At 46.0% G+C, this 23,273-nt stretch overlaps 1 protein-coding gene across 1 annotated transcript in view; it reads left to right on the forward strand.

The window, feature by feature from the left end:
• The first annotated feature begins 2,780 nt into the window (after positions 1-2,780).
• IRAG2 (inositol 1,4,5-triphosphate receptor associated 2) overlaps positions 2,781-23,273 on the forward strand; it is a 50,704-nt gene continuing 30,211 nt past the window's right edge. Inside the window, exons 1-16 of the mRNA XM_068141969.1 lie at positions 2,781-2,850; positions 3,071-3,132; positions 8,045-8,155; positions 8,761-8,941; positions 9,163-9,224; positions 9,307-9,385; positions 11,135-11,293; positions 12,383-12,500; positions 14,411-14,461; positions 14,997-15,074; positions 16,345-16,401; positions 18,209-18,268; positions 18,369-18,433; positions 18,521-18,620; positions 19,616-19,729; positions 20,013-20,114. Coding sequence (XP_067998070.1) covers positions 2,789-2,850; positions 3,071-3,132; positions 8,045-8,155; positions 8,761-8,941; positions 9,163-9,224; positions 9,307-9,385; positions 11,135-11,293; positions 12,383-12,500; positions 14,411-14,461; positions 14,997-15,074; positions 16,345-16,401; positions 18,209-18,268; positions 18,369-18,433; positions 18,521-18,620; positions 19,616-19,729; positions 20,013-20,114 — 1,461 coding nt within the window. The 5' untranslated portion in view covers positions 2,781-2,788. The remainder of the gene's footprint in view (positions 2,851-3,070; positions 3,133-8,044; positions 8,156-8,760; positions 8,942-9,162; positions 9,225-9,306; positions 9,386-11,134; positions 11,294-12,382; positions 12,501-14,410; positions 14,462-14,996; positions 15,075-16,344; positions 16,402-18,208; positions 18,269-18,368; positions 18,434-18,520; positions 18,621-19,615; positions 19,730-20,012; positions 20,115-23,273) is intronic.

Genomic DNA, 23,273 nt, shown 5'->3' on the forward strand with positions numbered 1-23,273 from the left:
GGGAGGTGTCATTTCATCGTTTGGAGAAGTCTGTTTGGTTGTGCAATTAGGAGGTAATAGGCAGGCAACAGTATTCCTTCAACAATGTCATTGCCATCAGCCAGCAAAGTGCCCTTATGGCCAAGGAGGTCACTGGCATCCTGGAGTGGATTAGAAGGGGTGTGGTGAGCAGGTCCAGAGAGGTTCTCCTCCCCCTCTACTCTGCCCTGGTGAGGCCACATGTGGACTATTGTGTCCAGTTCTGGGTCCTGCAGGTCAAGAAGGACCTCAGGGAACTATGTGAGAGTCCAGGACAGAGACACAAAGACGCTGAAGGCAGTGGAGCATCTCCCTGCTGAGGAAAGGCTGAGGGAGCTGGGGCTCTTGAGCTTGGAGCAGAGGAGCCTGAGGGGTGACCTCATTCATGTTTATAAAGATGTGGAGGGCAGTGTGGGGAGAATGGAGCCAGGCCCTGCTCAGGGATGTCCAATGATAGGACAAGGCGCAGTGGGTGCAAGCTGGAGCAGAGGAGGTTCCACACAAACATAAGAAGAAACTTTTTCCCTGTGAGGGTGCCAGAGCCCTGAAGCAGGCTGCCCAGAGAGGTTGTAGAGTGTCCTTCTCTGGAGACATTCCAAACCCACCTGGATGTGTTCATGTGTGACCTGCCCTAGGTGATGCTGCTGGCAGGGATGTTTGACGGGATGATTTTTTGAGGTCCCTTCCAAGCCCTAACATTCTGTGACTCTGTGATTCTGTCTCCAGTTATTTGTACAGCATACTCCTAAAGATCCACTGTTGGTATGCAAATCTCATTTGAGAATGTAATACAAAAAGAAAGGCTTGGCTAACAGCCCTAATGAAAAAAGACTTCTTGCTCACAGAACCATGTGCTGAGCAGATGCTAAGTAACACAGAGGCTCTTTAATACACCATCAACCCAAGAGACTTCAGTACCTGCCTTCCTTTAAGAATAGTAAAACCCATAAAATTTAAACTTTTTCTGGATTTTCTGTCACAGGAGAAATTAGGAGACATCTGCTCCTGCCTAAACTCATGCAGTAGGTGGACAAAGTAAGAAAGAACTGCTAATAGAAGTGAGAAACATCCCAGGTACCTGAGTTGAGGCAGACCCACTATTTTCCTGTTTTAAAAATAAGGGTGGGCTAGGAGGGAGACTTCAGAATGCACTGACATTTAACATAATCATTTAACAGCTCCAGGACAGATGTGAGAATTAAAAATAGAAGTGCTAGAAAGCTGGAGACTGAGGCTTGATTTGCACCTGGTTGCAACCCATTGCCTAGCTCAGCCTCAGAGCTGAGTGGCAAGCAGCAGCAGCAGATGTACCTTGTAAAGCTGATTTTCCAGCAAATAAGCCTGCTACTAATTTGAGGGGAAAAGTTAATTTAGTAGGTCTTCTTGGGAGGAACATCCAGGAGAGCTGTTGCTAACCTGTGCTGTCTCTGCTAGAGAGAAATAGGAGGCCTTTTTCCCATGTGTTAGTGTAAGTACAGGGGTTTTGGCTGTGGGATTTGGTTTTCTAATGGTGAGTTACAAGCAGTATTTAAACACTCATTGTAGACAAAAGGCCTCATGGCCTCCAGTGGAGGGTTCCTTAAACCTGCTTGGAGGCTCTTGTGCACTTTAGGTATGTGCAGGTAACTTAATTTAGCTGCAGTGGGTTTAGTTTTTTTCTTTTACAGGCTGTTTTGCATCTCTAACATAAAAGACTGGTTCAACTTCCTGCATTTCTTAGGAGTTAATGTTTGAAACCAGGCAAGCTTTTAAAAAGCAGTCCCTTCTCTACAATTATTCTGAGATTCCTCCCATTGTTGGGTTTTCTTAGGCATTGCTCTGGCTAAGGACACACTCATTAAGGTAAATAATATTACTTACAGAAACAAGGGTAGAAAAATAAACTTGGAGGTCTTGACTCTTCCATCTGTAAAACCACTCTGCTTACATAAAGCCAAGCAGCTGCCATGCAGGAAGCTTGCAATGAGCCCCTTGAAGTAAAATATTGAGTGTTTGTCTATTGCTATCTATTGGAGTGTAATACTTACATGTGGTTTTCCTCTTTGCTTCACAAGCTTATAGAAGTGGAAACTTGTGTTAACTGCTAGTGAAGGAGGTTGCTGCTTTTGAGAAAAGAACTGTTGTATTTTTCTAGCTAAAAGAAAAGCAGGAGCTAACTTCTTAGGGAGGGGGAGGTTGCTTCATTTTGTTCCTTGATGCACAGTTTGAGTGAAGACACGGTTCAGTGATGTCTATATCCTTCTGAAGGCAAGCTGGTATTTGTACTAAGTAGGGGGAAAATCCATTAGGGTCATAGATTCTGGTGTCTTACCCCTGCAGACAACCATGTCAGTCCCCCTTGTGTGCACAAATCACCTCATGAGCTATTTAGCTTCCCTCTTCTCCTAGCCCTAACAGAAGCCTGGTCTGTGGTGTTTTGGTAGCCTGGCTACAAATAAAACCCAATCTTGGAGGATGTGAGGACAGTCCTTGCCAGTCTGTATCTGTAGGTTATAGTTAACATACAGTGGTCTCTTCATTGCTTCTTTCATTCAGTTTGCTTGTCTACAGCTTTTGAAGGCAACTGAATGCAAACTAGTGCAGAGCAGCAGCAAGCTCTTTACAGCTTCTTGTAACAGCCTACAAGACTTCACTCTTATATCTGTTTTAGGAACTGCAGTAATTTCCAAGAAAAGTGATTATTTGAGACACACAACTTAGCTGGAGATTGGATAACATTGGTCTTGAAGAGTCACGTACCTTGCATGACCTGGATCAGAAAGACATCTCCATGGACCAGGAAACACTTCATGCTGTCATGAAAGAATGGATTGAAGACTGTAAGAGAAAATGGTAATAGCTTTTTATCAATCTACCCACTAAAAGCTCTTGTGAAAACAGGAGAGTAGAAAGTGCACCTGTGGCTTGTGCCTTCCCTGACCTGCAACAAAGATGGTATCAGGATACTGTGACCACGTTGTGAGGCTTGGCTGAAAGCTTTTTAAGGTTCCAAAGTTGTTAAGTAATCCTGTGCCCTGCTGACTTTGTGACTCTTGATACCTCCTTGTTTCAGGGAAGACAGTGCCACTGAGGGATCAACAGGAAGCATGGAAGTGCATAAGAACACCTCTGAAGGTACAGAGCTTTTTATTCTGTTTTTATTCCGGAAAAATCCAGTTTCTCCTCCATAACTAAAAATAAGTCCTATGACAATGCTTCAATACTCCCATGCATTCTTCTAGGAGATGCCAGGTTTAGGGAGATTACATTAACTCACTACCATGTTGCCATTAGGCTCCTCATTATCCACATTGGCCACTATTGCCATTGCCAGCAGGAATGCTAGTGGGATCTGCTTTCCATTTTCCTGGGGGGGGGGAATCAACCATCAACAAAAAAAGAACACCACAGAGAAAGGCCTCAGTCCTTTTAAAACCAGTCTTGGTGGCTAGAAGTCAGGGATTGTCTGCTGGTTGCTAGGATATAGGTGTCTCTGCTTCCATCCAGGGCTTCCCAGGCATGTAAGCCTCTGGGTTGTGCTAGGGCCACGGGTACAAAGCCAGTGGTGGGCAGTTCTACAGTGACAGGCTTGCCTGTGTGTATTTTCAGTGAGAGATGGTCCTTGTGATTAAGTACAGAGCTCTCACTCATCAATGGCCTTTTAGGACAAAATGCTCAGATTTCTCAACTCTTGTAATTTTGCCATTAATTGTCAGCAGTAAAGGCTGCTTGTGGTAACTCCATATCCCAGTTGTGGTGCAAGATGACAGCTTGTGTCTGAAATCATTGGTTTGACTGTTCTGTTGGCCTGAGGATAATGTGGTCTGTGGAACAGCTGTTTCATGCCTCCTGCTTTTATGCTCAGTCTTGCACTTCTGTGGCTGTGAAATGTGACACACTGTCACTTGGAATATGTGCAGGAATAGGTAGAATACTAAACCATTAAGGCAAAACATTGATTGTCTGATGTCTGTTGGCTTTGGCCATAGGTAGCCCTGATGCCACCTATTATGGTTAATGCCTTCCTTCATGGTTTGGTTAGGAACCAGCTTGCTGTTTACTTAAAACACTGATTTGAGCCCCTGTATCTATTAAGAATCCTAAACTTATATACATATTCCTGTGAGCCCAAGGAGAATACAATATGTAAGCAGACAACTGGCAGGTATCCATCACGTGGAATGGGAGGCCCAAACTCCATGTGGCCAAGAAAGTCAATGATATTTTAGGGTGCATTATGAAGGTGGTCAGTAGGTCCAAGAAGGTTCTCCTCCCCTTCTATTCTGCCCTGGTAAGGCCTTACTTGGAGTACTGTGTCCAGTTTTGAACTCCCCAGGTCAAGAGAATATAGGAGCTCCTGGAGAGAGTCCAGTGAAAGGCCATGAGGATTACTGGGAGACAGAAGCATCTCTCTTAGAAGCAGAGAGCTGGGGCTATTTAGCCTGAGAAGAGCAGCCTGAGCAGGGTTCCTATAAATGAACATAAATATCTATAGAAGGTGGAGGCCAAGAGGATTGGGCTGGGCTCTTCTCAGTTGAGCACAGCGATAGGACACGACGCTGCAGATACAAGCTAGAGCACAGGAGGTTTCGCTCTAACGTAAGGTGGAACGTCTGCACTGTGAGGGTGCTGGAGCACTGCAAAAGGCAGCCCAGGCAGGTGGCGGAGTCTCCTCTGGAGACTTTCAAAACCCACCTGGACGCATTCCTGATAGGGCGACCTTGCTCCAGCAGGGGGATGGGACTAGATTACCTCCGCAGGTCCCTTCCGTTCTGCGTGCAAAGTGTAGTTTAACCGCTTCTGTTCACCTCGCAGCGCTGCTAAACTCCCGTACCGCGGGGGGTGCAGGTGCCGCGCTTTCCTTTCCTGCTCCACCTTTCCCCCCTAAGGACTCCGCGGGTTGCCGGGTAAACCCATGGGATGCCCTTGAAACATAGCCCAGGATGTCCCGAGCGCTTCTCAGACCGACAGCGTGGCTCGATGTACCCAGGCTGCCGAGGCTGCGGCCAGGAGCTGGTGGAAGGGAGGGTTCGGGGCCGGCCCCCCTCAGCGCTCCGCTCGGCGCCGGTGCCGCCGCTGGGCTGCGCCCGCGCGGGCGGCGCGCGGCAGTGAGTGCGCCGTGTGGCGTCCCCGCCGCGGCAGGCTCTGCGGGAAGCGCTAACGGCGCTCGGAGCCCGCAGCCCGCTCTCTCGGAAGGACACCGCCGGTATTTTTAAACCGGCCTGCAGCCCCTTCGCGAACATCGCCTCAACGCAGGCGGCTTCCTGCGCCCCTTCCGCCGGCTCCCACAAGCCCTTTAGCTTAACGGTAACAGGCGCGCCGCGCGCCCCGGGAGCGGCGCCCCCAGCCCGCAAGCACCTCGGGACCTGGGCGGGCGGTGGCCCAGCCGCCTGCCACGCAGCACTGCGGAGCCCCGCATTCCCCCTTGCTTATTTAGCACTTCACAGATCCCCTCTCCCCCGTTCTTCGAGACTCCCCAAGCACTCGGGTTCGGTTTTGCCCAGCTAGCACTAAAGCCTGCCTCGGATTACCCTGAGCCTCTGGGCTCCTGCCTGGGAGCTGCCATGCAGGCAGTGGTGTGGGCTCCTGCCTGGGAGCTGCCATGCAGGCAGTGGTGTGGGCTCCTGCCTGGGAGCTGCCATGCAGGCAGTGGTGTGGGCTCCTGCCTGGGAGCTGCCATGCAGGCAGTGGTGTGGGCTCCTGCCTGGGAGCTGCCATGCAGGCAGTGGTGTGGGCTCCTGCCTGGGAGCTGCCATGCAGGCAGTGGTGTGGGCTCCTGCCTGGGAGCTGCCATGCAGGCAGTGGTGTGGGCTCCTGCCTGGGAGCTGCCATGCAGGCAGTGGTGTGGGCTCCTGCCTGGGAGCTGCCATGCAGGCAGTGGTGTGGGCTCCTGCCTGGGAGCTGCCATGCAGGCAGTGGTGTGGGCTCCTGCCTGGGAGCTGCCATGCAGGCAGTGGTGTGGGCTCCTGCCTGGGAGCTGCCATGCAGGCAGTGGTGTGGGCTCCTGGGCCTTGGAGCCCCATGTGCCGTTCTGTTTTAATGAGGGGCCACGTGTCCCTTTTTGCTTAACTCGTCTGCTTCTTCAGAGCTGTTTTCATCAGTCTCAGAGAAGCCATGTGCTCAAACACGAGATTTATTCCACTCAAAATTGTTGAGCACTCCCACCAATATCGGTGTGCTCCAGGTGCAGGTGTCGGTTAAACAGAATTTAATACTACTGAAGGAGTGATACTCCAAAATGCACGTGAGGGCTCTCGACATTCAAAGGTGCTTCCTTAGCATCCCAGTCCAAGGGGATCCCCAACTACAGCCCCACTGCTCCAGAGAAGACAGGCTGTTTGTCCTCCAGCAGAGCTCTAGTCATACCCAGGTCAAATCTGATCTGTGATCACATGGTCAGCTTCCTCGCTGCTGAGGGCTTGTTGGTTGGTTGAAGGGCATTACCTTTCCTGTTCTTTCACCTGGGCATGTACCTCCCGGGCACATGGCTGGGCCAAGGTTTGTGGGGACCAGTCATCACCATGCTGTTGTGAAACTTCTTTGCCTGGGAAAGGGTTACACACTCTTCTTTGACAGATTTTGGTCTTTGCTGGGGGGGTGTACCTGCCAGAAAATGTTCTCTGAATTGTCTCCAAAAAAATATTAGTGTGAACATAGTGAGGAAGTAAGGAGCCAAGTTAAACTTTCTCAAATACACTAATTCCTTTCTGTGGATAAGAGATTTTGTTATTTATTTAGTCTGTCTTTAATGAAAAAAAAAATAAGATAAAATAGGAGTTTGGGTGTAGTTTTTACACTGGAATTTTTGCTTGGTTGTTACGGTTTTTTTTCGTTAGGGATTGTTCACTTAATCTGATCATGATGGTTTCTTTACAGTATATCTTAAGGGAAAAGAGAAGCAAGAGCTGGCCTCCTAAAATTCAGTATCAGTATCACTAAGGTTGGAAGAGACCTCAAAGATCATCAAGTCCAACCTGTCACCACAGACCTCATGACTGGAGTAGGGAGGATGCTACTGCCCACTGCAGGCTTGAACTCACCACCTTCCCATTAAGGGTCTTATGCACTACCAACTGAGCCACAGTTGTGGTTTATATGTTTACTTCATGGAAAAAAACCAGCCAAAAATGCATGTGTAGGATCTTTCCTTGATTACAGAATCAATAAGGTTGGAAAAGACCTCAAAGATCATCAAGTCCAACCTGTCACCCAAGACTACTAAATCATGGCACCAAGTGCCATGTCCAATCCCCTCTTGAACACCTCCAGGGATGGTGACTCCATCACCTCCCTGGGCAGCACATTACAATGAAGTCTCAAAGGAACCTATTACCAGGAGGAGGACCTTCCTCTGCATATCCTGGGCTTCTGTCTTTCCCTAGCTCTCTGCTTCTGGCCTTGGTTGGCAATAGGACATTTGGGCTTGAAAATATTGTAGTCATTCGAGAACCTAGACACCTTCAGCAAAGCAGTGGCTCCACCTCCCTGAATTTCAACAGAACACTTGGGCCAGAGGGGAAAAAAAAAAGCCTCTGTATTAGCCTTTGTTGATCCTATGTCTGTCCTGGCTCCAGACTGCTTCTGCAGTTTGCCCAGCTCAGTCTAATCCCAGGCTCTGGTGTGCCTCCAGCACTCTACTCCTTGGTGTTTATGAAATTAATGAGTGTGGCTTTCATTAGGAAGAATGGGGGTTAGGCTAAGCACTGACTATTCCTCCCTATTTCAAGAGAATTGCTGTGGAGGAGCATTTACAGAAAGTCTGGTGGGAAATGAAGTAGATGCATGAACCAGTTCCCAGCCTGGGGACTCCAGCTGTGAACGCATCCCGGTGTTACTAGGCTGAGGGGAGGAAGCCCGTTGGTTGGCTTTGGGTTTTTAATCATCTTAAAAATAACTGACATTTTAAATGTCATTCCAGCTGTGGTGTGTGATGAGTGCTGCTGCTGTAACAAGTGTAATGTCGTAGTTAGAAGCTGCAGCACATGAAAATTACGATGCATAAATAAAAACTGGCGGTTATGGGCAGTAACGAACTTTCTCTTCGTAGGACTGAAGTATTCCCTGGGTTATGAGTCTGACAACATGGATAATGTCAGCTTGATCTCTGAAGAAGACCTGTTGACCACTATCTTCTGTGCATGTGACATAGAACGTACAGGTCTGTCAGTGGATTTTCCTTGCTCTCTTTTTATTCTTCTCTCCACAAATTTTCAAGGCCAGGATCATGTTATGATTCCTGAGATGTGCTTAGACTGACCAGTTCCCTTAGCTAGGTGGCTGTATGTGTGGCAGTTGCAGGATAAATGTGTGTGCCTCTTGCTGGAAATTACTGTTTCTTTCTTTCTTTTTTTTTTAATCAGAAAAGATAACTTTAGGAAACATCAGAGCAAACCACAATTCCTCTGAATATTCCTTAGACATAACTGAAAGTATTAGAGAAAGGAATCATGTAGCAGAGCCAGTCACAGGGTTTTCCCAGTTTGATGAGAGACTTGAAAGTAGTATCGTAGCATGTGTTGAGTTTGGTTGTCTGAACTGAACTTCACAACCGTAGTGAACTGGACTTTCACACTTAGCTATTGGAAAAGCCAAAGCTCTAAACTGTTCCTTCCTAGGTAACTTTAGATCTGCAGGGATCAGTTGCATATCCACAGCTCTTGAGTGTGACTGAATGCACACTAGTGCAGATGGGCAGCACGCTCTTCTACAGCTGTTGTTACAAGACTTTAGAGTGTGGTGCGTCAACACCTGTCTCTGTTTCAGGAAAAGTAGCAGTTTCCAAGATAGTTGATTACTTGAGACACACAACTAGTCGGGGATTGGAAGACAATGGGATTGAAGAGTTGTTCAGAATGCTTGACCCAGATAAGAAGGATGTCTCCATGGACCTGGGAACATTTCATGCTGTCATGAAAGAGTGGATTGAGGACTGTAAGGGAAAATGGTAATAGCTTTTTATTAATCTACCCACTAAAAGCTCCTGTGAAAACAGGAGAGTAGAAAGAGCTCCTGTGGCTTGTGCCTTCCCTGACCTGCAACAAAGATGGTATCAGGATACTGTGACCACATTATGGGATTTTGGCTGAAAGCCTTTAAAGGTTCCAAAGTTGTTAAGCAATCCTGTGCCCTGCTGATTTTGTGACTCTTGATACCTCCTTGTTTCAGGGAAGACAGTGCTACTGAGGGGCCAACAGCAAACGTGGAAGTGCATAAGAACACCTCTGAAGGTACAGAGCTTTTTATTCTTTGATTCTGTTCTGGAAAAATCCCCTTTCTCCATTGTGTAACCAAAACCTCTGCCACTTTCAGCAAAAGAGATGCTTGTCCGAATGAACGTGACATCGGGAAGCTTGGAGGCCTTTGGGGGTGATGTGTCTAAAGGAGATGTGTAAGTCCTGAGCAAAATTCTTTCTCAGCATTTAGTACTCCTGGCTTTGAGTTACTTGAGAGTAATTCCTAGAAACACTGTTTCAGAAAACCATATTACCAAAGTTTTTAATGTTGAACTTGCTCTGCTTTAGCTCTTGATCATAGAAGCATAGAATGGTTTGGGTTGGAAGGGACCTCCAAAGGTTATCCAGTCTAACCCCTTGCAGGTAGCAGGGACATCCTTCCCTAGATTCAGGTTGCTGAGAGCTTTGTCCAGCCTGACCTTGAATATCTTCAGGGATGGGGCCTCAACCATCTGCCTGGTCAACCTGTTGCAATGTTCCACCCCCTTCATGGTGCAGAACTTTTCTAATATCCTATAGCAATCTTTTTCTTTCATTTCAAACCATTGTGCCTTGTCCTATCACTGCAGGCCTTTGCAAACAGTTCCTCTTACAGCTATCTTCAGGTACTGGGAGGCTGCTATTAGGTCTTCCCAGAGCCTTCTCTTCTCCAGGCTGAACAACCCCAGCTCCCTCAGCCTGTCCTCGTAGCACAGGTGCTCCAGACCCCTGATTGTTTTTTGTGGCCCTGCTCTTGACCTGCTCCAACTGGTCTATGTCCTTCCTGTGTTGAGGGCTCCAGAGGTGGATGCAGTACTCCAGGTGATGTCTTACTAGAGCAGAGTAAAGTGGCCCCGTCCCTGGAGGTGTTTAAGCCCAGGCTGGATGAGGCTCTGGCCAGCCTGATCTAGTGTGGGGTGTCCCTGCCCATGGCAGGGGGGTTGGCATTAGATGATCCTTGTGGCCCCTTCCAACTCTGAATGATACTATGATAATCTCCTCCCTCCATCTCTGGCCATGCTGCTTTTGATGCAGCCTGGGATGCCATCATATTGTTCTTCAGAGATTCATCTCAGACTTAAACACACTTTTAAATTTTCCTGATGATATCTTGATCCTTCTGTGTCCTTTTACCTTTTTACTTCCCTGTGGTTGTTTTTGCTGTGTGTTTCTTCTCCTTTTTAAACTGATTCCTTGTCTCCCCCAGCTTCTTGCATGTATGACAAAAGAAGACATTGCCCTTAAAATCTGGTCCTTAGTTTGTTTTTTTTTTTTTTGCATTCTCTTTTTTACAGTCATGACTCTGACTTACATAATAGCAAAGCCCTTAGTGAACACCAGAGATTACAAAGCTGACTTCTATGTTTTATGCATGGTAAAAATAAACTTAGGATCTGCTTTCTGATGCTTCTTTATCCTTTCTCAGGATCTCCAAAGGGTGATCTTTGTTCATGTTCCAGCTGAAAACATAAGTGGGGGATGGTTTAGGGGAAAAGAAAGCACCCAAAAAGTGTGTAGTAAATACTAAAGTATTAGTGGTGGCCTAAGAGGAAATTAGCACCAGGTGATTAGCATTACAAGTCCTCTGTGGGATCTCACAGTCTCAAGCTGTGCCGGGGAGGTTTAGGCTGGGTGTTAGGAGGAAGTTCTACACAGAGAGTGATTGCCCATTGGAATGGGCTGCCTGGGGAGATGGTAGCGTCACCGTCACTGGAGGTGTTCAGGAGGAGACTTGATAGGGTGCTTGGTGCCATGGGTTAGTTGATTAGGTGGGTTGGGTGATAGGTTGGACATAGTGATCTTGAAAGTCTCTTCCAACCTGGTTTATTCTATTCCTCTCAGCTCTCCAATTGGTGCAGCACAGCATGAGGATACTTTGATCTAATTGAGAATTTCTCTCTCTCCTGGTTTTGTTCCTGGAACAGGGACATTTCTGACCTGATAACCTGTGTTGCTGACCTGCAGTACAAGAACCAGAAGCTTCGGGAAGAGAACAACAAGCTGAAGCTCACACTGGAAGCTGTGGATGAGACTAACAATAAGCTGTTGGCAGATAATGAGGATCTGCGTCAGCAAACAAAAAGGTGAGAGCCCCTGGTTGCACCAAGTCTACAAGCCATGGGCAGAGCTATCTTCTTCCAAGCACTCCAGCCTTGCTTTATGCTTTTAAGCCTCAGCAGTGCTTTATGTTGGCAGCTTCCTTGACTTAATATAGGATCTGTAATGTTTAACCCTCTTGTTCTGCTCTGTACCTCCTGGTTCTTGTAAAATCAGTCAGTCATCTTCCAGCCTGAGGTGCTGTGAGTGCACACAGACAAAATCTTAGGGTAAAGCAAAATGAAACAAAACTGTTCTCTTAGTAATATTTTTTAAGTACTAAAAGGCTTCCAGTCCTAGACTACACACCTGCTGCTGTGCAGGGGGGAAATGAGCACAGAAGAGCCTCCCTTGAGGAAATCAAGTGTGTCTTCTCACTAGTGTACTGTTGCCACAGTTCGGGGACCCATAAGTGCAATGAGGACAAGCCTCTTTTTGCAATGAGTTTGTAATGCTTATCAGACCAAATTCTTTCAAATATGAGACATTTACATCCTCTGTCAAACCATTCCCTGTACCTTCTGGGGAGATGAAGGCATGAGTCCTGCCATGTAGGTGGCATGGGATGTGTACCCTTGTGCCATGTGCTCTGGGGTGCTGGAGTCAGCTAGGAAAAGGGTCTTTCCCTGTGGGTTAAATATACATTGGTTAGGATATCAGATCAGGATAAGAAAATGGTGCAGAGCTTATCCTTAAACTGCACTAACCACTAACAATGAACTATTGCAAAGCCAAGTTTATGTACTCATGTGGTCTGATACATTTGACTGTACCAAACTAGACTGTTAGGTGGGTGCAAACAAAAGCTTTGTTATCTTGGATGCTGCGTTTACCTGGGTTTCATCCCTTGCTGGGAGAGTGGGAATGGGTGATAAATAGAAGGTGAGTCCATGAGCTTTTACTTACTGGACAAAAATGATGGGCTTTAGCTTGATTGTTGCTCTTCTGTTAAGAATCTGTGCCAACAAGTAGGTCCCTGGTGGCTTCTAAAAATACTGTTCTTGGTATTTCAAGTCTATCTAATGACCAAGAGTAAACTCACTGAAGTTTCTCTCTATTTATTTCCACCCCTGCAGCATCCAGCATTCTGTGCTGCAGGCCAAGTCCCTGGAAGAAGAGCTAGAAGAAGTAAAAACTAATCTGAACCTGTCAGAAGAGAAGAGAGAGCAGATTCTCTGCCAAAATAAACAACTAGTAGGTGCTCTCACTTCTTAGCTTACATTGCACAGCATCTCATTCTTTGCTGTAACAATGGCAGAACCATTGTTCTACTACTAAAAATAAGCAGTGTGACACTCTCTGTACTAGTAGGTACCAAGGCTTTTTGAGGATGCTTGATATAGTCATCTGAACTTGAGCTAGCAGTGTGCTCAGGTGGCCAAGGCAGCCAACAGTATCCTGGCCTGTATCAGCAACAGTGTGGCCAGCAGGAGTAGGGAAGTGATTGTGTCCCTGTACTGGGCACTAGTGAGGACACATTGAATGCTATGTTCAGTTTTGGGTTCCTCACTGCAAGAAGGACATTGAGGTGCTGGAGCATATCCAGAGATGGGCAACAAAGCTAGAGAACAGGTCTGGTGAGGAGCAGCTGAGGGAACTGTGGTCATTTAGCCTGGAGAAGAGAAGCCTGAGGGGAGACCTTATTGCTCTCTACAACTCCCTGAAAGGAGGTTGGAGTGAGGTGGAGGTTGGTCTCTTCTCCTTAGTATCAGGTGATAGAACAAGAGGAAATGGCCTGAAATTGTGCCAGGGGAGGTTTATTAGGAAAAATTTCTTTCCTGAGAGAGTAATCAGGCATTGGAACAGGCTGCCTAGTGTGATGGTAGAGTCATCATCCCTGGGGGTCATTCAAAAAACAGAGAGGCGTGGCACTTTGGGACATGGTTTAACGGCCACGGTGGTCTTGGGTTGATGTTTGGACTTGATCTTAGAGGTGTTTTCCAACTGAAACAATTCTATAATTTTACAATTCTATGTGTGATTCACTCATGTTATGAAAACACTCTGAAGGTTCTGCATGCAAGTTTCTTTAAACAGTTGTCAGTAACAGTGAGGACAACAAAAAGGTTAGTCTCGCACCCAACTCTGCTTAAGGACAACAGATCTCTTGCTGCCCTCCTGGAGCTGTCTGGTGATGTTCTACCAGAAATTCACACTTTCCTGGAACAAATAGGGACAGGAGATGCAGCTCACATGTCCACATGAGTAATTGTCCAAGCCCCCCCTTAGGTTATTTTCAGTGCCTGCAAGTGCCTATGAAAAACTTGTCCAGTCTGGACTGATGGCTGGAAGCCAGGCGGCACATCTTCATGTGTCTCAAAGGGCATGAGCTGCCTACATAAGAGCATCTGAACTGCACCCCTGGTGCCTGAGTAGCAAAGCCTTTGACTATAGTGTGTAAAGCAGCCTGGTAAGGAGGCCCACATGGCTGCAGCTTTCACAGGTGTTGCCAGAGAGCAGAGCACAGGTTCTCTGGAGAATGCACATTTGCATCACTGCCATGAATGTTGTTTGCATCTTGAAGGCTTGCTGTGTGGGTGTAGCTGTAAATAGTTGTTCCATAGCTCTGAGTGCTGCTGCTGGTGGGTATTTAGAAAGCCAAAAAGTCTTCCATGCTGAACAAGAACACAAGCGTTTTTCTGGTCCTGTCCTGTTACAGTGTGTGTATATTCTTGTTTTGATATATTTTCAGATTACATGCAGAATTCTCCACATGAGAAGGAGAAATATTATTAGATGTGTTAAGTCTCTTAGTTTCAGATCTCTTTGAACTCCAGCATGAACCTTATAGGTTTGCTCACTCTGCCCTTGAGTACCACCTTCTATCATCTGGTGCTCTGAGTTGTGCTCTCATGTGAAATGCCTGTGTCAAACACTTCAGCTGAGGCTTCCTGAGCTCAACTAGTCTTAGCACTTCCCTTTTTGCTGTTCTCTCTGAAGCAGAGGAGCACAATACTACAGCTTCATGCTGGGTCCTGAATGTGTTTGTGGTCTGTTACTTTTTGGCTTAGTTCGGGTTTGAATGTTGAGCTTGACATGCTGAAACCAACTATTTTGATCTCTCTCCTGTTTCTTTTCATTTTCATTTAAATTAACCTGATCAGGAAAAAGAAAATCAGGCTCTCATCATCAAAATTACTTCTCTTCAGGAAGAGGTAATATAAATCATGGCTTTGCAAGTATATATTCTTGTCTAGCTAAAAGATCACCATTAACAGGCTAAATCTTTGCCAGGCTTTGAAGCCTGACAAGCTAATTAGGTTATCTTTAGGATAAGTCTTTGTGTCTTGAAGTTGTACTGCTACAGAATTTCCATTTGCTGGGTAAGGATAACAGGGTTAGGAAAGCATGGGGGACAGGGGCAAACAGCTTTTATTTCCCCTCACTTTTAAAGCTTTATAGGCAAATTCCAAGCATTTCTAGATAACACAGCTATAAAAATACTCTATATTAAAACTCTGTTGTTGTTCAGAGGGGATTTATTCTTACTGGCCTTTATTTCGTTAGAGTAAATATTCTATAAGCTGGTTTTTAGCAGGTGAAAAAATGTTTTTGTATTTACACCCTTTATTTTAGACTCTTTAAGATGAAATAGAGAAACAGCTTAAGTCATGCATAGTAACAGGGAAAAACCCAACAAAACCCATGCATTCAGGAATCTCTTATCTAAGTATTCTGTGTCTTGTTCAGAATATTAGGAATAGCATGGAGGCTGATGGACTTCAAAAGAAGATTTTGGAGCTGTCTAAAGATGCAGCAGAGCTTGAGGTAACCATTTCAGCTCTAGGAGAAACAAAAGGACAGCCTGTAGTTTATACAGGTCTGATGCGGGGAACTTCTGCCCTGAACCTCTCTGTAGTGCAGTGCAGTCATAGCTTAGTGTAGCAGCTGTGACTAAAAGTTGTTGTCTAGAGGCTAAAAGCTAGGATAATACAAACAAACCACAGTTTCATTCTTTCCTTTTAAGTTAAAATTCTAGGAAACACTTTATTTGCTCTTGGAGAAGCTGGGTTAGAAGATCAGGCTTTGGCTGGTGTTGCTGCAACATGCTCTCGCCTGAGGGGTGGTGGTTTGAAACTGCAGTAGAGTAGATTTAGAGTGGACATCAGGAGGAAGCTCTTTACAATAAAGAGTTGAGAAATACTGGAACAGGCTGCCCAAGAATGTGGTTGAGGCCCCATCCCTGTAGACATTCAAGGTCAAAGTTTATGGGGCCCTGAACAACCTGAGCTAGTTGGAGACATCCATGCTGTCTGCAGGAAGGTTGGACAAGATGACCTTTGAGGGTCCCTTCCAGCCCAGTACATTCTGTGATTCTATGTTTCCAGTTCTGGGCCCCTCAGTTTAAGAAGGACATTGAGACACTTGAACATGTCCAGAGAAGGGCAACAAGGCTGGGGAGAGGCCTTGAGCACAGCCCTGTGAGGAGAGGCTGAGGGAGCTGGGGTTGCTTAGCCTGGAGAAGAGGAGGCTCAGGAGAGACCTTATTGCTGTCTACAACTACCTGAAGGGTGGTTGTAGCCGGGAAGGGGTTGGTCTCTTCTCCCAGGCAACCAGCACCAGAACAAGGTGACACAGTCTCAAGCTGTTTAGACTCGAGGTGAGGAGAAAGTTCTTCACCAAGTGAGTCATTTATCATTGGAATGTGCTGCCCAGGGAGGTGGTGGAGTCACCATCCCTGGAGGCATTCAAGAGGGGAGTGGACGTGGCACTTGGTGCCATGGTCTAGTCATGGGGTCTGTGTTGATAGGTTGGACTCGATGATCCTCGAGGTCCTTTCCAACATTAGTTATACTGTGATACTGTAAACTATTAGCCTGGACAGAGAAGAGGAAACCCAGGTGGCTGAGAAAGTTAGAACACTTTCTCTTTTAACTAGATACAAGAATTGAACCTTGAAATACACCATGCAAGGAAGAATTTGGTTTTTGTAAGCAAGAAATGTTGATCTCCTTTTTGCTTTCCATGCAGGAGATAGAAAGAGACTTGTATTATAGAGCATACTGATGACTGGAATGACTTCTCATCTTTTCTTTAGGTCCAAGCACATATCTATGAGAGCACTGTGGTGAATAAAGAGGCAAGTTTGGCCCAGGTTAGTTGCTTTTATTTCACGATTGTCTTGACTGAAAACACTGACACTGAAATGATTTGTACAAAGGCAAAGCAATTATCTTCAGTGTGGCACTTCTATTTCTACTGTTCTCACATTACAGAACCTGAGCCTATAAATGGCTTCAAAGTAGGCGAGATCTGCTTCAGGACCTGGTTATGAGTCAGTGCAATTAAAGGTTTCAGGCTCTGCTTTCCTTTTAAAAAAGGATAAAGAAAATCACAACCTATTAAAACAAAATAAATTCACAAACTTGAGAAAAATGTACAGAAGCTTCCAAAGGCTTCTTCCTTCAGCACCTGGTGGAAGAATCTATCTGCTAAAGATCCTTTCCTTCCCGTCTCTTGCTCACAGTGCTTAATTTTTATGTCAAACTAGAAATGGTGATTCAGAGAGAGGACAAGTCCACTTTCCCATTCTCATTAGAGAGGTGTAATCATCCAGGGTTTGCTACAATCTATATGCTTAATCGTGAAAGCTAAAATGAGGAGCCTCAGAGCATTGCAGCTTGCTTTAAGGGTCAGCTGTGATTAATGCTTGTTGTGATTAAAACTTGTGCCAGGCACAACATAGTCCAGGTTTTCAGCTTAAACTGGAGTGCTTCTGTCTGGTTTAACCTACTACTGCTGCCACAGAAACCAGGGAAATAATAAAGTAAGACACAGTACCTGGACAAGCGTGTTTCTGTTGCCTTAAATTTCAGGCATTACACAGAAAAGAGATCTTTTGTTAGCCAATATGCTTTTAAATTCACAACTGTTTTTGTTACATAATAGGATTGCTGCTCAAACCTAAATTGAAGAGCTTACTCAAGCCTGCAGTAGTGTTATTTTGGTTACAATGCACCTTAGCCATAAATATTACAAATGCCCTTCATGAGGTTCAGTAAGGCAAAGTGCAAGGTCTTGCACCTAGGTCAGGGCAATCCTAGATATCAGTGCAGGCTGGGGCATGAGATTGTGAGCAGCCCTGGAGGAAAGGACTTGGGGGTGCTGCTGGATGAGAAGCTGGACATGAGCCAACAGTGGGCACTTGCAGCCCAGAAGGCCAATGGTAGCTTGGCCTGCATCAAAAGCAGCAGGGCCAGCAGATGGAGAGAGGTGATTCTGCGCTTCAGCTCTGGTGAGACCTCACCTGGAGGTCCAGCTATGTCCAGCTCTGGAACCCTCAACACAGGAAGGGCATGGGTGTGGGACTAGATGATCATTTGAGATCCCTTCCAACCCCTAACAATTTATGATCCTGTGTGACCTGATGGGGCCCTCTTCTGACCCAGCTCCAAAGATGATCAGGGGGCTGGAGCACTTCTGCTATGAGGACAGGCTGAGGGAGCTGGGGTTGTTCAGCCTGGAGAAGAGAAGGCTCCAGGGAGACCTAATGGCAACCTTCCAGAACCTGAAGAGGGCTACAAGAAGGACTGTTGGCAAAGGTCTGCAGCGATAGGATGAGAGTCAATGGTTTGGAATGAGAGAAGAGCAGATTTAGATTGGATGTTAGGAACAAGTTCTGCACCATGAGGCTGCTGGAACACTGCAACAAGTTGCCCAGAGAAGCAGTTGAGGCTCCATGCCTGGAGATATTCAAGGTCAGGCTGGACAAGGCTCTGAGCAAGCTGGTGTAGTGGAGGATATCTCTGCTGACTGCAGAGGGGGTTGGACTAGATGACCTTTGGAGGTCTCTTGCAACCTGTAACCCATCCTGGGATTCTGTGAATGTGCTAGTTATCAGATTATAAACTTTAAATGTTTTGTTTGTTGTGGTTTTTTTTTTTCCACCCCAATCTCTGCAGAAGGAGCAGGCCATCAAAGAACTGAAGTTAACAGTTGTGGAATGTTCCTCAATAATAGAGGTATGGAACCCAAGTTTAGCTTTTGACACTGGGGGGAAAGCATGCAGATCCTGTGGTTATTCTGCATGGCAGACTAACACTGGTCTGTGCTGTGTTTTAGACACTGAGGACAGAAAAGAAAAAGCTACTGGAGAACATGCAACACATGCAGCAAGAGCTGATCTTGTGAGTATTGTGGACAGGTCTTAAGAAATGCAGTTTCTCTAAACTGAAAAAGGGCTGATGTCTGGGGTTTTTGTCTGCTTCTTTTAGAAATGGCTTGAGTCTCCCATTGCTGTGTAAATTTAACAGCAGTGTTCCTGAAGGCATGAATTCACTGCACTGTGAACTGGAACTTGCTCAGTCTTCTGAGGTATGAATCAAATCTTCATTGATTCTCATCCCAGTTGTTTTGCATCAGTGAAGGAAGACCTTAATCCCCGTAGATCATTAGTAATCCTGGAACAGGAAGACATTAGACTCCCAGGTTGCTTTCCCCAGAGCTGCTCTCCACCAGCTCAGTCCCCAACCTACCCTGGTCCATGGGGTCATTCTTTCCCAGATGCAGACTCTACACTTGGCCTTGTGGATTTCATTCAGTTTCTCTCCACACAACTATCCAGCCTACCCAGGCCTGGGTGAATGGCAGCACAGCCTGAGGGATCTCAGCCACTCCTCCCAGTTAGGTATTATCAGTAAAGCTGCTGATGGTGCCCTCATCTAGGTCATTGATGAAAACATTGAATAGTACTCATCCCAGTACCAGCCCTGGAGGGTCTCCACTAGACACTGGCCTCACTCCATCCTTCTTTACAGTACTGTATTCCCTTCAAGCACAAGCTGTGCAGCAGAGCTGACAAGAAATAGGTGCTGTTGCAGTGATTTTTCATGTAAGACTTGGTTTTGTATGTGGTATGTTTGCAGAGAGCTACATGTGCAACACTAAACTGAAACTACAGGACCAGAAATGAGAGGTCCACTTGGCCAGGCAGCTCCCAAGCAATCTGTTGTCCCCTATTGCATCTCACTACAGTGAGTCACTAAGTGCTGTGAGAGGACACAATTCCACCACTAGAGCTCTACTCATTCCTTGCTTGTAAAGCTGCTTCTGAGTAAAGATAACTAATTGTTGGCTGCCTCTTGCCTACTGCTGATGTGAAGATTCACACTGGGTATCCCAGCAGCTTGACTGACTTGCTTTTGTGTAAGCTCCTGGGACATGGTGGTTTTGAATAGCTTTTATGGACTTCAGGTTTCAGTAGCTCTGACCTTCTGGCAAATCCTTTGGAAAAGTGTAAATGTCACTAATGCTGGTTTGCAGTAAGGAGATGTCAAAACATGTTAGCTGTCTCTTCCATCTCTTCAAAGATCACCAAGGCTGAGTCGATGTCCCTGGATGAAACGCTGGACCGTGAAGTGCTGTTTTTACTTCAGGGACCTGAATATGCAGGAGAGAACTTCAAGGCTATCATGCAAAACCTGGTCAGCAGCAGAGCTTCTGTGAATAAATATTATTGGCTTCTATCAGCCTTTTAATGAGGGGTTCTCCAAGCACTGTTTGTCAGATCATATTTACTCTTCTTCAAGAAGTAGGAGCAGCTTCTCTGGGGGTGCAGCACACTTTAACCCCTGGCACCTAATCTAACACTGTCACTTACAACCTGAGTAATTCTGGGCAGCATTCTGTCAGACTAGGACTAGAAATGTCACTGTTGGATGATGATGTTGTTTGTTTTGTCTTCTGATTTTGTTAATTCCTTTGCAGCTAGAGGAAGCCTCTGAATCAGAGGAGCTCATCATGACTTCTCTAGAATGGGTGAAAGACTTTGATGTCAACATGCAACAGGCATGGGAAAGAAATCTTGGGGTAAGTAATTGTTTCTTTGGAACTCTTCTATGACATAGTGGGGCTGTGTGAGAACTTAAGATGCATGCTGTGCTTGTTAATTACTTGAGATTATGGCAGTCCACTTGGAGGCCAGAGATGGCTGTTCAGAGACAAGAATCTTCTGCAATTTTTTTGTCTTCTGCAAGATCCCACTGTGTTAAAAGTATGCTTGAAGGAAAGGGTAGGTGAAGCAAGTGGGTTTGAAAAGGAAAATGAGATCAGGTGACAAAACTACACTGTGCAAACTGTGAAGATTTTTCTGTCTGCTCTATATTTGTGTGCTTCGAGCACCCTTTTCCCCTGTGCCTCGAATCTATGGTAGTGAATGGTTTCACCACTGAGAGGAGAGACATGACTACATAACTTTATTTCCAAATCAAAGCCTTCACAGGATTGACTTTTCATGTGAAGGGCAAAGTGTTTGCACACCTTGCACAGGAAAAAGTCCTACAAAACCATATTTTACAATTTAACCTTGCATAGTGTGTGTGTTCTTGTACCTTTTGTGAGGTTTGGAAGTAAAGACTTTTGCCTAACTGGCAAAAAGAACTTCCCTGTATGGTAGCAGCAGTTTGTGGACACAGCTCAACTCTCTTGCTCCTGTTCCATGTCCCAGCTGACCACCACATACCCTATACCAGCACAGTTTCTGAAACGTTCATCTTGCTGGATGTAGCTTTTTCAATGATCTGTTGTGAGCAGTGCTACAGAAAACTCCACTAAACTGGGTATTAATGCTGTCTTTCAGCTCCTTACTAGATGCCAAGACCTCAATGTTTCCCCACTTAAGTATGAGCAAGTGGCATCACAGTGTGTACTGCTTTAAGCTGTTATCTTCTTAAGCAGAAGGCTGCCCTTCATTTCCTGTAGTGCTGCAAAATGTAGCTGGGCCTGTTAGAGAACCATGGAATGGTATGGGTTGGAAGGGACCTCCAAAGTTCATCTAGTCCAACCCCCTCTGCAGTAAGCAGGGACAGTCTCCAGTAGATCAGGCTGCCCAGAGACTTGTCAAGCCTGACCTTGAATATCTCCAGGGATGGGGTCTCAACTACCTCCCTGAGCAACCTCTTGTAGTGTTCCAGCACCCTCATGGTACAGAACTTGTTTCTGACATCCAGTCTAAATCTACTGTTCTCTAGTTTGAAACCATTGGCCCTCATCCTATCCCTCCAAGCCTTTGCAAACAGTCCCTCTGCAGCCTTCTTGCAGCCCCCTTCAGGTAGTGGCAGGCTGTTATTAGGTCTCCCTAGAGCTTTCTCTTCTCCAGGCTGAACAACCCCAGCTCCCTCAGCCTGGCCTCATAGCAGAGGTACTCCACCCCTGGATTATTTTTGTGGCCCACCTCTGGACCTGCTCCATCAGTTTCTCCAGCTCCAGAGCCGGATGTGGTACTCCAGGTGAGGTCTCACCAGAACAGAGTAAATTGGCATTCTCAGTCTTTGGAGAATCAACCTTTCTCAATCATTGGAGCCATCCAATTTGCAGCCATTTTTAGTTATTTTTTTTAGTTTATGTAAATCCTGAAAGCTTCCCCTTGGAGAAGGTGCAAGCATCTCACTTTCTTCGCTCTAGTGTGACTTTGGGCAGACTCTGGGAAAGTGCTGGTTCATGCCTTGCTCCAAGCTCCTTCTTCAAAGCTGTCACAGCTGAAAAATGGTTGTTAATTTACCATTTACATGGGGATCAAATTCATGTTAAACATGTGAAGCTAAAAACTTTTGGTGTGGGTGTTGGAGTTGATTGTGCCAAATGAATCCTACTCTAGCTGCTAGTGTATGATGCATCTGGAAACTAAGCTAACAGAGGAGCAAGGAAGATGATTCTTTAAAAATGGAAGGTCCTGTCCTCCTTGGGCCTCTGGTGGGGGAGCAGTGACTGCATGTCAAACCTACTAGTGCTCACCTAGCCAGAAGCAGCCAAATGGTGTCAAACTGACCTTATTTCTAAGAACAAATGCTGCCTGCCTTGGCTGAGAAGCTCTTCTTCAGGATGTGGGCATCTTCAGATTAGTCACATCCCATGTCATCCTAGTAACATTATATCTAGTAAAACTGCTCAGGCTCTCTTTTTGGTGCTTTTTTGGGTTGGTTTGGTTTTGTTAAGGGTTTTGGTGATGGGGGTGGGGGTGTAGCATGATACTTTGTGCTGAGATTTTGTGTTTGAAGCTCATGGGGCAGCAATGTGCCCTTGTGGCCAAGAAGGCTGAGGGTATCCTGGGGTGCATTAAGAAGAGTGTGATCAGCAGGTGAAGGGAAGTTATCCCACTCATTTATACTGCCCTTCTGAGGCCACACCTGGAGTATTGTGGTCAGTTCTGGGCTGCCCAGTTCAAGAGGAGCAGGGAAATAATACAGAGTGTCCAATGGAGTCTATGAGGATGGGACTTGAATATCTGATGAGGAAAGGTGGAGAGAGCTGGGGCTGTTCAGTCTGGAAAAAAGATGACCGAGAGGAGATCTTATTACTGTTTACAAATATCTGAAGGGTGGGTGTCAAGGAGAAGGGAATAGACTTTTTCAGTGGTGCCCTGTGATAGGATGAGGGGTGATGGACATGAACTGGAGCACAGGAAGTTCTACCTCAAGGTGAGGAAAAACTTTTCTGCAAGTGTGCTGGAGCCCTGGAACAGGCTGCTTGGAGAGGTGGTGGAGTTTCAGTCTTTGGAGACTTTTCAAGGCCCATCTGGATGTGTTCCTGTGGGACCTGCCCTAGGTGATCTTATTTTGGCACAAGGGTTGGACTGGATGATCTCTGGAGGTCCCTTCCAAGCCCTGCCATTCTATGATTCATGAACAGCATTTGGCTCTAACTCACAAGTAGGTAATGGTATTTGTAGGGCTGATGCTTTCCCCTTTCAACTAATGTAAAATGCCAGAAATCCCAACCTGATTTGTAGCTCTGTTTGACTCTCATTGGGCATTTTCTAAGAGCCAGGGACTCTGTCTTGTGTGTTCAAAGACACCACAGAGAGAGGACTAAATTCCTCTTGCTCAGTGCTTTCCACTGCAAGTCATTGTTCAGAGAAATAGAGAGGATGCAGTGCCATTTAATACTTAATTTTTTACCCTCTTTCCCTTTTTCTTCCTACAAATCAGAGGTAAAACTTGAAAGCTTTTAATCACAACATCTTCCCTTGGG

The sequence above is a fragment of the Melanerpes formicivorus genome, unplaced genomic scaffold (assembly GCF_026170545.1).
Source record: "Melanerpes formicivorus ecotype bairdi unplaced genomic scaffold, bMelFor1.0.p_v2 SCAF_8, whole genome shotgun sequence".
In the NCBI taxonomy this organism is placed as follows: Eukaryota; Metazoa; Chordata; class Aves; order Piciformes; family Picidae; genus Melanerpes; species Melanerpes formicivorus.